General features: G+C 37.7%; 1 protein-coding gene across 2 annotated transcripts in view; it reads left to right on the forward strand.

Moving 5' to 3' along the window:
* The first annotated feature begins 8,978 nt into the window (after window positions 1-8,978).
* Window positions 8,979-14,566, forward strand: part of Itga1 (integrin subunit alpha 1) — a 140,107-nt gene continuing 134,519 nt past the window's right edge. The window contains exon 1 of one of the 2 annotated variants that reach the window (XM_004848539.3): window positions 8,979-9,460. In XM_004848539.3, the coding sequence (XP_004848596.1) occupies window positions 9,400-9,460 (61 nt within the window). In that variant the 5' untranslated portion in view covers window positions 8,979-9,399. The remainder of the gene's footprint in view (window positions 9,461-14,566) is intronic. The other variant, XM_021261433.2, reaches the window with a different exon arrangement.

The raw sequence follows: 14,566 nt of genomic DNA on the forward strand, positions 1-14,566 counted from the left end.
ATTTCAAAACTAAATATTGTGGTGATGATAAGGAAAATCTAAATGTTGCTACTCTGGCTAGATTAAATACTAAAATATTTTATTCTTCCTGAATTTGAATTTTGGGGGGCCCATGGTAAAAAAGAATTGTAAGATCTTACAAGACATTAACATAAATTATGATATAGTCAAGTGTCAGACACATATTGTTTGTATCTTCCCAAGCTTTATTTCTAAGCACTTTAATATTTTTTTTTTATTTTTTCTATGCTAACTAAATATAATGTATTTTCTGTAAACATATAATGAATGCTTTTGTTTTGTCTAAATTTAGATGAAGATTGTAATCTGGTTTGTTAGTCACTAAAAAACATAAGTGGGACAGTAGTTACTTTCCTTTTTACTTCATTACCCTTTTTCAGGTGTCCAGGACCCACTCTTAGAATGTTTTAAGTGGTCAAACCCACTGAAAGTTATGTTGTCTTCATGGGTAATCATATATGGATTGACTCATGTCATAGGTAACACAACACGACAGCTGGCTATTACCCATGGAAAACTCTTAAGTTACTGATCTCTGAGACAAATGATATATTCTTCTTACTTATGTGGTAACTGATATGCACATGAATATCAGGCTGAATGAATAGGATCCTGAGCAGTTGCCAGATGCCATCTCTGGATGTTACTGCTTTGAGTACTGACTGGGCCATGTCTGAATCAACTTTCTACCCTTATTTTGTAGTCACTTTTGATCTAGATCATACATCCCAGGATCTGCCACTTTCTCTGTGCTTTCATATCCTGTAAGACTCTCATTAATTGAAAGGATTCAATGACTTTCTGTAGTTCTTGTGGAAAGAAAAACTCATTCTCTGATCATACTGCCTCCATTTTTTTCCTTTCTTCTCAGTAGGAATTAAATAAAAGAGAAAGTCAACCTCAGGGATGGATGAGGGGCACACTGAATTACCTCCTTATATTGAGTGCTAAAGAAAGAAATTTAGTCTCACAAAAGTTGTTCTTTTTTTATACTTATTTTTGTTACTATGAAATTCTTCCCTACTACACAAACCCTCTTGGCTGCCTACACTTTCCTTAGCTGAAGAGAGTCAAATAGTCATGGCCAACTTCATAAAGTACCCCATGATCTCCTCCTGCAGTACACAGCCTTTTAAAACAGTTCTCACTCACAGAGTAAAGACTTGGAAAATTATGAGTTTGTGCACTCCCACCCCCCAGTAATCTACTTTGGGCCCAAGAAAACTAAAAATGATCAATATTGGTAGTATATCTCTGCTAATATTTAAATACCTATTATATGTTGCCCAATTGGAGTATCTAAAACTTCTCTAGGCAAGTGGCTTCATATTTGCCCTTTTCAAATTTCAAAAGAACCACCAATGATTATTTTTCTAGGTTATTGATGCTCTATTATCAGAGATAAATGTATATTTTTCCAGCTTTAATCAGGTAGGATATTGTCTTAGGTACTTTTTTCATTGCTCGGACATAATACTTGGCACCTGCAATTCTCAGGAGGAAAGGTTTTTTGGCTCACAGTCAGTATAGGTTTCAATCCATAGTCTGCTGGCTCCACAGTAGCATGGCATGATAGATAAGAAAGAGTTATGGCATGGCAGGCAGGAAGCAGAGAGAAGGTGAAGGGAAGACTGTGGAAGAGATAAACTCCTGAAGGGCACACCCCTAGTAACCCACCTCCTCTGACAGTCTTCACCTCCCAACACCACATTTTGACTAATCCACTGGAATACCATGTTCCCATGATCCAATCACCTCCTTAAACCCCCTATGAGAACATGGGATATTGAGGGAACATAACATTCCACCTCTGGCCCCCGAAAGCCCCCAAAAGACTCAAGCACATTCTTTATGCAAAATGCACTTAGTCCATCTCTAAGATTTACCAAAGTCCCAACAGTTTCATCACTGCTGAAAAATCTAAGTCCAAAGTCCCCTCTGAAATTTAAGGCAAACTCTTAGCTGTGTCTTCTGTAAAAATGAAAAGGAAGTTAAATGCTTTCAACATACAATGGCACAGGATAAACATTCCCATTCCAAAAGTGAGAAATAGGAGGATAGAAAAAAATGGGACTGAAATAAGACCTAAATCCAGCAGGGTTAACATTAAATCCCATTAGTTCCATGTCCACCACCTGGGACAATCTGTGCCAAGATATGAACTCCAAAGGGCTTGAGCCACCCCACCTCTCCAGCACAGTAGGTGGTGGTTGTAATCCTCTTGGCTTCTCTCTTGGGCTGGCTCTGCTCACTCCTTGCCGATTTCTTCAGATATTACATGTTCCTGGCTTTTCCAGCATCCTGGGGTCTCCACTGCACTTTCTACTTCACTCTCACAACTTTACACAATGGCTCTTCCAGGAGCACACTGCCCGGCCTTGGAGGACTTTCTTCTGAAATCCGGTGAAAGTCTCCCTGACCTCACAACTCTTACATTCTGCATATCTGTAAAACCACTACCACATGGATGATGTGAAGGTCTGCCACCAGCTGGAGCTATAGCCTTCTACCATGGCTGTGTGGGTTCTATTAGTACCTGGATGGCTTAACTCTATGAATTGAATCCCAGTGAAAACATTCCTTGGCCTCCTGCCTTTCTAGAGCATGGTGCCCTGGGACTCCCTTCTCAAAGCAAAGTATTTCACCTTTGTGATTTTGAGCCTGCAAGCACTGGGGCCTTACTGGTTCCTTACATATCCTCAAGGCATCTTTACTATTGTTCTGTTGTACTCAGCTTCCTTTTAAGGGTAATCTTTTCTGCAATCAAGCTCTCTTCTGCTCCAATTTTACAACAACTTTACCACAGTTTCCTTTTGGGCCAAACTCTAAACTTCTAAAATTATCAGCTGTGCTGTTTGCTTTTGATTTGTAACATAGAGCTGGCTAAAAGCCCTTAAAAGTACCCAAGCCACAGCCTGAATGTTTGGCTGCCTTGAAATTTCCTCAGCCAGAGTCATTAGTCTGCCATCCTTAATCTTAGTTTCTTGCAAAGTCTCTGGACATGAGCAAAATGCAGACAAATTTTCTGCCAGAGCATAACATACATGGCCTGGAGTCCAACTGCCAATGGAATTCTTCCCAACTAAAAGCTCTTGAGCATCATCTTTTCTGGCAGCATTACTGTCAACATTCTAGTCTTCTGAGCTTTAACCAGAATCTCCTATCAAGCTCAGCTTATAGCATTCTGGGTCTGCTTTTCCAGTTGGCATTTCCAAACCTTTTCAAACTCTCCCTCCAAGCCAGTTCAAAGGCTTCTGAACCACATAGTCAGGTAGCCACAGCAATGATCCTACTCTCATTACCAAAATCTGTCTCAAATAAGTAATTACTTTCTTCAATGCTGAGACACAATACTCAACATCCACAATTTAAAAGAGGAATGATTTATTTTGGTGCACAATGTGTAGAGGCTTGAGTCTGTAGTCACCAGGCTCCAAGGCAGGGCAGCATAGCAGAGGGGCATAGAAAAGGAGGTTTGCTTATGGAAGGCAGGAAGCAGAGAGGGGGTGAAGGGAAGAATGGTGAAGAAATAAACCCTTACAGGCCATGCCCCCAGTGACCTAACTCCTCTGACCAGGCTTCACCTCCAAACATTAGATTTAGCTATAAACTCATCAGTAGACTAATGGACAGATGAGTAGCATGTGCCCATAATTCAATCACCTTTCAAAAGCCCCACCTATAAGTGCATGAAGGCTATAGGCACCTGGATATAAACCATAACATGTATATAGTTTCATTGAAAATAAATAATTATAAATTTTCTTAAAGAAGATATTACACGTAAAAAATCCCAGGAAAAATTTTACAGTTTGTTTCATGGCCATGATATCTTTCATTTTTTTCTACTACACACACAAAAAAAATCATATCATGCCACTTTAAGAAGCAAATACAAAGGAAAACAAAAACATAGTAAAAACACCATTTGAATATGTCACTCAGAGCCATGAAAATGTTCTATGCTTGTAAGAAGTCTAAAGTTCTTGGCCTTTTTCCTAAGATCATTTCAATCTGGCCCAAATTTTACTTGGCTTTCTAAATTTCTATTCAAATCTATTCATCCTTTTCATGTTTCCTTTGCTCAGAAAGCCCATTACCTATTTTGACTATGTCTAAAATCCTCTGCCCACTTCTTAGAAGGCTAAATTCCAGTGTCTCTTATCTCTAAGAAACCTCAATTTTTTTTTCTTGTTGATTTTATGTATCCTCTATTCTCATGGTCAGATGCAATTAGAAAGTTTGTTGTACACTTAGTCTCTAGGTAGCTCATGAATTTACTTGAGATAAGCCCTGGCATTTCAACATCTGAATCCCCAGGTACTCAGAAACTTCCTGCTGCCTAGAAGTAACTCCATAAATGATTACATGAAGGAATTACATGAAGTCAGATGCTGCAGAAAATAAAAATGAATAATTGATTTTTAGTCTGGGAGAGAAGAGGACTAATTGCAAAACAAGCATTTTTTAAGCATTATTTCAGAATGAAATAACAAACTACCTTTCTCTTGATTTGTTTCACTTTTTTAAAAAAGAAAAGATATTTCTCCACCTGTATTTAGTGACACAGTCCTGCTAGAAGAAATAATAACTTTTTTGGTTTGAAATACTAATTAATCATATATTTGTTGCAATTGTGGAATTTTAGAATCAACATACTTTAACTTTTTAGAAATTGGTCAATGGAAAATAAATTGTCTTCCCCAAATGATCCTAGACTTGTTCAAACACAAAGCTTGATAAAACATCACAAACTCATATTCAAACTATGGGACCTAGCAATGTAGCTAAAATACTTCTCCTCAGTCAGTAGTTATTATGAGTCAGAGTGCCACACATTCAATATTATTGCCAGGGTACCACCCTGGTTCACCATCCCTGCTTCAGCCCCGATGTGTCACTCATGTTGAAGTCGTCCAGTAAGTGGAGAGAAGTTTCCTACCGTATTAAGAAGCATATTTCACCAAGATTCTGAAGTCACATACTTTTTGTTTCCTGAAATACTAGTTGCCCAGATGTTTTTGGATAAGGTCTCTGGCTCAAACTTGTTCAGGAAATAGGGCAGGAGGAACACCTACTTTTTATTTTAAATGAAAAAAACCCCACACACAAGAACATTGCACAATAATAATAAACAAATGGTTAGCTAGTGATGACGTTAAAGATCCACATCACTGTGATTTTATTTTGGTCATGGAGGAAGCAATTATGAGTTTTGAGGTATTACAGCAGTAACTAATTTAAATGACTTGGCTTAATTTAATAGGTTTAAACAGAAACATGCCAATGTTAGAACTAAGGACAAAACTACTTATTTTCTGTTTCTAGTTATAAGTAAAGAACTTAATGGACAGCAGATTTGCAATAGAATAAAGAAATGCTACCTATTTCTGCCTCTGAAGAACATAACCCTGGAGTCAAATACACATCAGGAAATTAAAAATCATTGAACTACTGAATTTGTGCCCCATAAGGGTTACCCCTATGAGTTAGCATCGCTGATTTGTCACATATTCTCTTGAGTGCTTAGAGTAAAATTTTAAAATCTGTACCTTTATAAAATCATTGTAAAAACAGAAGTCGTTTTAGACAATTTACCTACTTCTAATTCCTCAGAATAGAGGGGATGAGGAATACTTTTTCTCCTCAAAGTACAGTTTGATGTTACCCTAAAGCTTATTGAAATCTTATATTTAACTTTTTAAAAAACATAATTTTTGAATTTTCGTGTAAAATCTGTTTTTTTTTTTAACATGGAACAATTTTCCAGTTATTTATCACACAGTAAACTTGGCACCATCTTTCAGCTGGGAGTACCTCATTTATAGTGAGGCTTTAGGATCCATTGTTTTACTACCCAAGAACCTTAGCATATATGCCAAGGGCAGAGTTCTAGGCTGTCTTCTATTCCCAATCTCTCAGTGAAATATCTTTCTCTGGGTCAAGGATGTAGCTCAGTGGTTCCACCACCTGCCTGGCAAGTGCAAGGTCCTGTGTTCGATCCCTGGTACCAAAAGCAAAACAAAAAAGAAAACAAACAAAAAAACCTCTTTAACAGCTAGCAAAATTTATTGTTAATGTTATAATGAGATCTGCTATCTTAATCTTTACCCAATATATAGCCATATCAAGATATTTCCATAATATGATATAAATATTCCAAATGTGAGGATTGTAGAAATAATAATGAGTTGTTGGGGATGTTTCTAGCTAAACAATTAAACTCCCCTTCTTATGGCCATCAAAAGGTATCGGTTCCTGCAAGGCCTACCCCACACAGGGTCTGCCCTATGTTTCCACTATCCACCTAATACTGGGAAGAAGAGTGAGTCCTATCTATTGAGCACTTATTTCAACTCAGATATTTTGCTAAATGCTTGTACCTTGCTGCATTTAAACCTCACAACAATTTTCAGAGAAGGGCACTATTGTCATCCTCATTTTATTTTTCAGAAAACCAAAACTCAGGGACACTATATAACTTTTTCTACATCACACAGCTATTCCATTGTGGTTGCAGAGTTTTAACCCACACAGTGTAACTCTGGAACATTACTCCTGTAGTTTTCCTCAGTATGTTAGATTAAATCCAAGAAGAATACTTTGCTATGAAGTATATGTTTTTCTTTGTAAGATTATTTTCCAATAATCCCAAAATACTCTTGCCTTATTTCATAGGCTCTTATGTTCAAATTCTTATTTTTCACTCATGGTTCCAAACCCTAAGAGAGACCAGGTCTCACTTAAAATAGAAAAGAATATTGTACGAAGTGTCCTCGTATAATTGTTGGTTTGTAACACTGAACAAGTTTTTATCTTCTCTAAATTTCAGCTTATTTAATGATACATCTTCCTATCTGTCAGGATACAGAAAGAAAATATCTTGCATGACATTAATTTGTATTTAGATTAATTGTGAACAGTTATTCTAAATTTAATTTTCCAACAATAGCTATTTTTCATTCTCTACATATGCACTGATTTGACACAATGAATATCAGTAACTATTGCAATAAGATTTTTTTTAGTAGGGGGAAGATTCTTAACACATATGAAAATTAATCTTAATAATATCACTGGTATTGGCAGTTATGATCATTATATTTTTTAAGTCCTAGAGGAAGGACAGATGTTTAACTGTCAGATGTTGGCCCTAGAAATGCAAGGAAAAGTTTTCACTAATTGCAGCTTTGATCACATAAGTATATTTTCACCCTACATTATTTCAACAAGATATTTTATAATTTCCTTTTGATTTTTCCAAATGAAATACATTAGAATTTACTGGAATGATATAAATGCATATGTATGTGTATATATATATACATATGTTTGCACACATAGAAAATGCATGTTTGTGCATATATATAAAAATAGACATGTACGTTATTCTTTTTGAACACTAAGCAATTTTGAGAACTTTTTTTAGCAAATTATTTATTATGATTTTTAAATGTTCAAGTATTAATCAATATATTCAATATTCAATAATCAATAATCAATACTGATTATTTTGCAAGGCCCAATGTATTATACTCATAGACAGATAATATAACTGAGACCATACACAGAGAGATGAGATGTACCCAGGAAAGCATTCTTTGGAAAGATACAAAAACACTGAATGGAAGCAAAGGAGCCCCAGCAATGTGTAATGGGATTGAACTGTGACCCAATAATAATATTTTTCTAGAATTTAATTATATAATTTTGAAACTAAAACTAAGATATTATGAAACCTAAAAACAGGGTGAAACCGGATTTTAGTATATTTACTTAATAATAAACCACTCCAAATACATAAATAAATTACCTCAAATTCATTAACTAGAAGAGGAATTCCTTGGCTAATGGGTCGTGGCACCAAGATTTGATAGTCTACAACCCCTCATCTCTCCCACCTTATTTTTGACCTTCATTAACCTCTTTAATATTTGTCTCCTCCAAATTTTAGTTGCCACATTCCTTTAGTTAGCAATATATACAATCATCCCAGTGGGCCTCTTCCCTCCCTCTCGTCCCTTAGTTAGATGTAACATGTTACCTGTATCCTGTTCTAGGCAAGCAGCCCTCTTTTGGGAACATTCTTGTCCTACCATTTCTAGGCATTCTGGATAGAGATACTCAATTAGTTGTTGAATTGATTCCTTCAAACACCTCTAAACATAAAACCCACTCGTCTGTTCCTTTCTCTTCTTTGGAATTTTCAAGATCACTAAGGCTCAGCTGCTTTGGAAATAGTATTTGTTGAAGCTAACGGGTAAATGTGGCTCTGGAAGTTTGTTCAACACCAGGCAAGGGATGGACACAAACTCTTAGGCACATCACTGGTCCCAGTCTCTGGGGAGAAACAACATGAACACGATTTAATGTAGACTTACTCAGAGAACAATGCTCTAAGTTCTTTATTAGATTTGATTTCCAGTGCACAAATATCTTAATTTGGCTTAAAATAGCCCACACACATTCTAAGCAGACTACTTTCCTCCTTTTCCTTTCCTTTCCCCCTTCCCTCTTGCACGTCCCTCCCTTTTTTTCTTCCGGTCTTATCTCTCCTTTTTCTCTTTACCATAGTTTTCCCTCCATTAAAAAAAAAACAACTTATCTGCAACCATCCTTTAACCAGCAGTCATAAACGAAGCGACCCTTCCACAAGCGAAAGCAGAGCCCTTGGTGGGGCGTGGCGGGGACACCTCCTTTAGGGCTGGAGGACTTCAAGGGGAAGTCCAAGAGTTTTCAGTCCAGGAAACTGGGATATCAGATCTGCTCAGTTTCACAGACAGTTTGGCTCCTCTGTGCTATTGGACCTCCAGAAGCAGCAGTGCTTTAAGGGATCAAGAGCCCGGGCGCTTTTACAGTGCCCTTCCTGTCCAGACTCTGGAGAAGCAAGGGGTGTGAGGGCGGAGCTACTGGGCGGGCAATATCCTCTCCAAGGTTCAGCCTTTGCCGGTCTTTCCACCACCTTAGGGGTTTGGCAGGCAGAGCGATATCACCCTCTCAATGAAAAGGCAGATGTCCCTTTAAGGTCTGCTTTTCCGGCCCGTGGACTTTAGCCTAAAACAGGACCCGCGAGTCTGGCTTTATTTGTCCATGTCTCGGACAGAGCCTGGGAGGCTTGCCAGTGAGATTTTCGACTGAAAGCACGAAGGAGCGGACGATGTGGCAATCCGTTTAGGAGGTGAAAAGCGTGCAGCCAATTTAAAGGATTTTGACCAAAAGACAGGAAATCACTTCTCAGCCGCTCCCGGGCTGTGTGACCGGCCGGCGCAGAGGACGGAGACACGCGCAGACCGCGGAGTGGCCCGGAGCTCGCGGCGTCGGTGCCTGGTGCTGCCCCCCGGACAAGTACGTTCTCGGGGCGCTGTTGTGGCTCCAGCCATGGTCCCCCGGCGCGCTGCCCGCCCAGAGGTTGCTGTCGCCTGCTTATGGCTTCTCACCGGTAAGCGACTCCACTCTGCTCCCAGCATCTCGGGGATCCAAGCGAGGCGCACGGAGCTGTGGCTGGAGAGCAGGAGGCAGCAGCGCCCAACCGCTCTCGGGCGGCCAGGTGGCCTGGCCAGGTCAGCTCACAGAGCGAGTTTCTGTCTTTGGGTTCTGACAGCACTTAGTTTCGGTGTTGCTTCAGTCTCCAGCCCATCAGTAGGAATGAGGCAGTGCTGAAAACTTTTACCTAATAGAATTAGATTTTCAAACTACAGTTGTATTTACCGTGTACACTGTATTTTAGGACTTGGCTGACTGGTTTTTCCACCCTTTTTTTTTTCGGGGATAATTAGAGAATGACTGATTTATAGTCAAAGTTCTCGGGTTGTTCGCGAGTGGGTATTCTGTCATTTTCTTGCGGGTTAGTATTTAGGATAGATTCTGCTAAATTTAGCCGAATAGATTTAGAATGCAATGTAAAATTCTCTCCTGTCCTGAAACAGTGCCTCTGTGTCAGCAACCGAGAGGAGAAACATTTCGAAACTGAGAAATACTGAACAGCAGAGACTATTTGTTAAGATGCAAAATAATAGTATTGTTTCACATAAGTGTGTATTTTTAAGGTGGGATTTTAAAAACACAGTAATGTAAAATTATATCTAATTTATAGGACTGCCTTTTTCTAAGATGATTAAATGATTAACTCTTGGTCGGATCTTTATATAAGTTACTGGCTTAGGAGGGAAAGTTGAAATGGAGACAGAAGGTAGAGGAGTGCACATGTAGGGGTGAAAACCTTAGTGAAAGAAAATGACCTGATTAATGCCTTAATGGTTGGCTTTAGCATATCACTGATGCTCAATTGTTTGATTTTTTTCTTTTTTTTACTGCTGGCATGCTTATTAATATTGGTTAGTGTTTACCATTAAAAATAAGAGGAAGCCATCTAGCTTAATGCTGCTTTAGGTGGCCAACCATTGTTAACTTTTATGAAGATCACTTAGAAAGGGATTACTAGCATGCAGAGCTTTTTTTCATAGTAAGGTGGTGTTAAGAGAGTTAATAATGAGCTATTAGCTTTTCATCCAAACATTTTCCACTTCTCCGGAAATGTCCAATAATCCAAACTGTGGTAACTTCTGAACAGCATTACAGCCAATGAGTGGTTTAATTTACCAGCTACTGTCACTACCCTTTACACAAGCTCAACCTATGATTCATCCTTAAGCCAAATTTTTGGAGATAGTCTGTGTTTTGTTGTTGCTATTAAGAAAAGTCTAAATAATTAGATAACAGCTCAAATTGTATCTTTTTCATTTTACCAAACAAGTAATCACTAGTACAGAAATTATCTAATTAGTTTTCAGCATCCTCTAAAAAAGATTTTAAAAAATGAAACTTTAAGAAGGGAGGGGAAGGTTAACAAGTTATAATTTTCACATATATTGGTATAGTATGCATTGTTGAATCTGGGAAGGGACTTAGAGGAAAATAATGCAAGATATTTTAAAATTATGATATTTGATTCTTTTGTGCTTGAGGGAATAATATTGAAATTTAGAATTGAAAAAAATGTTACTTAGAATCAACACATTCTTCATACAAGCTATAATTTATTCCCATTTCACAATACAACATTAAGGATCTGAAATTTGATTTCTTTCTTTTTTTAAATTTATTTTTCCCCCCATTAACTATTGGTACATTTTAGGTATAAAATACAGTTACATTCATCATTGGGATCTTGTACCATTACATGAGTCTCTTGGTTCTTATTTTTTTCCCTCTTCCCTTGCCTTCCATTCACCCCCTCCATACTTCCTCGTTTGCAAAGACCTTGTTTCCACTTTTTTCCTCTTCTCATATTTTTTCGTTTCCCTTTTTTCCCTTCTTCTACCCCTCCCAATTACCCTGCTCTTTTAGACCTTTTCTTCCTGTTACATAATACCAGTTATACATTTTTTAAATTATAATATTAAGATCTAGGAGACATTACCACAGATTTTACAGAATTTAAATGGATATAGAAAGCATATTACAAAAATCGTTTTTGAAATAAATTTGACAACTTCTAAGAAGTACCTTGGAAGACAAATTAATGAAACTAACTCTGGAGGAAATATAAAATTTGAATAGCACCTATTAAAGAAAGTATATTCCTAGCTTGAAAATCTACCTATACGACAACACCAGGCTCATAAACATTTTAGCTGATCAATTATATCAAACAATTAAAGCAGAAAAAAGAAGGAACGCTTCTCCCCTCATTTTAGGAACTCAACATTGTGCTAATACTAAAACTGGATAAAGATAATAGAAGAAAAAAGTATGAACATAGATAGAAATTTGTTTAACAAAACAAACTATTGGAAGTCAGATCTGGCAGGATGCAGAAAGTGATTTTGTTATAGAGATGGCAGTGTTGGTTCAGCATTGGAAGATCCACCCCCAAAAGTCATCCTTTTAACAGAGGAAAGGAAAAAGCCATATGATCCTGTCACTAGTTGGAGAAAAAGTACTGGACTAAATTCTACAGCTGTTCATGGTAAAAGCTACCAGGAGACTAGAAGTAGAACAGAAACTTCTCAACAGATTAAAGACATGTACTCCATACTTCCAGAGAGAACACCTTATATGAATGGAGAACATACAATGCTTTCTCCTTAAGGTGGGGAACAAGGACAGATATGCTTACTCTTTATCTGTCTATTAAACTTTGAAACCTAGGCCCCACCAAAATAGTCTGGCAAGAAAATGACACAATTAGGATACGATTGGCACGGCAGAAGCAAAATCTTTATATGTAGATGAAATAATCATCTACAGAGAAAATACTAAGAAATCTCTAGGAGCCCCTAGAACTTGTACTTGAATTTAGCAGTATTAGAAAACACAAGGTATATATAAAAATTCAGGTCTATGTATACTTGCTATAAATGAAGAATTGGATATTGAAATTTAAAAAAGTTATGTAGGAGTAAAAAGGACCTAGAAAAGTTAAAAACAAAAACAGTGTTGTAAGATGTTTAGTACCTAATTTTAAGACTTCTTCTAAAGCTACAGTAATCACGGCAGTGTTGGTGTAAGGAAAGACATATAGATCATTTGAATAAAACAGAGAATCTAGAAATAGAATCACACATATGTGGTCCACTGAGTTTTGAAAGATTATTTAACATTAGCATTTTATAGAATATAAACTCAATTCAAGAGCCGAGGAAGAGATAGTGTTTTCAGCAAATGGCACTAGAACACCTGGTATCCGTATATAAAAAATTAACCTCAACCCTTTATTTCCATACATGAAAATAATTTGAAGGGATCTATGAACCTAAATAAGAAAACCTAAAAGTATGAAACTTTAAGAAGAAATTATAAGGGAAAATATTTATGAATTCAGGGTAGGCAAGAACTACCTAGGATACAAAAGACATGATGTATAAAAGAAAAAAATTGATAAATGAGATTCCATCACAATTTAGAACATTAGATGACATCATTAAAATGAAAAGTAGTCCTTAAACAGACCATATTTACAATGCATATAACCTATGACCAGAATATATAAAGAACTCTTACAGCTCATTAATAGACAACCCAATTAAAATGTAGACATAAGAAGATGATAAATAGCCAGTACAGCACAAGGAATGGTGTGCAACTCTAGAATCAGAAAAATACTAATCAGTACAATAATAAGATTGAATTATACACTCATTAGGGAGATGAAGTTAAAAATTTTAAAAGCCTTGTCATGACTTTTTCTTTTTGTTGGATTCTCCCCCTTTGCATTTAATTTGTCACGCCCAGTGGATTCATTCTGCTGGGTTTCCTGGGGTTGTGCTCCTCATTGTCTTTTCCTAGGGTATTGTCTAAAATTTTTTGGAGTGCTGGTTTGGTATTCATGAAGTTCCTGAGGTGTTCTTTGTCATGAAAGCATCTTATTTCTCCATCAATTTTGAAAGACAGTTTAGCAGGGTACATCAATCTGGGTTGGAGGCTGTTTTCCTTTAGGGCTTGAAGTACATCACTCCAAGCTCTTCCTGCCTTGAGGGTTTGCATTGAGAACTCTGCTGTGATTCTGATGGGCTTTCCTTTATATGCGATTTGTTTCTTTTCTCTCACTGCTTGTAGAATTTTGTTCTTCTGTTGGATTTCTGGAATCCTAACTATTATATGCCTATGTGTAGATTTTTTTTGATTAAGGTTAGCTGGAGTCCTACATGCCTCACTTATCTGTATGTGAAGTTCTTTTCCCCTCCTTGGGAAGTTTTCTGCCATTACTTCTGTGAAGAGTTTTTTTATGTCCTCTGCACTCTTTCCTGTTTCTTCATTGACTCCAATCAGTCTCATGTTATTCTTCTTTGCATCGTCTAGCAGCTGCTGGATTGATTTCTTGTGTTCCCTTACAATTTTAAAGCAATTTTTCTTTTCCTGGTCACTAATTGCAATCTTATCTTCTATATGTGAAATTCTATCCTCACATTGGTTCATTCTGCTGCGCAGACTTTCGATGGAATTTTTAATCTCTTGGAAATCTGTTTGTATCTGTTTTATGGATTCCATTTGCTTCCTATGTTGGGATTCCATCATGTTCCTCAGATCCTCGATTTTTTTTCTGTGTCCTCTCTAGATTAATTAATCATGTCTTGCACCTTGAGCAAAATCTTTGCTGTTATCTGAGTAATTATTTCTGATTTCATTTTTCCCAGATCCTCTTTTGTTGCCAGTTCAGAGAGTCCAGGTGATTGAGTATCAGAGTGTTCCATCTCGTTTCCCTTTGGGGTTGCTGTAGATGATCTGGAAGTCTGTTTTTGAGGCTTGATTATGTGTTTTCTCATTTCCATGGGGTGGGGGCGGTGCTTCTGGCTCCCACACGGCTCACCTTCTCTGCCCTAGGAGCTTGGGATGGCAGTGGGGCAGCTTCCTTCTGGGTTCTGGGACTGGCTCAGCTTCTCTGCCCTAAGAGCCTGGGATGGAGGCAGGGAGCTTCCTTCCGAGTGCTGGGACCAGCTGAGCTTCTCTGCCCTAGGAGCCTGGTATGGAGGTGGAGAGCTTCCTTCTGGGTGCTGGGACCAGCTCAGCTTCTCTGCCCTAGGAGTCTGGGATGGAGGCAGAGGAG

The sequence above is a fragment of the Heterocephalus glaber genome, unplaced genomic scaffold, assembly GCF_053883595.1.
Source record: "Heterocephalus glaber isolate CG9 unplaced genomic scaffold, H.glaber_assembly_v1.0 deba00001538, whole genome shotgun sequence".
Taxonomy (NCBI): domain Eukaryota; kingdom Metazoa; phylum Chordata; class Mammalia; order Rodentia; family Bathyergidae; genus Heterocephalus; species Heterocephalus glaber.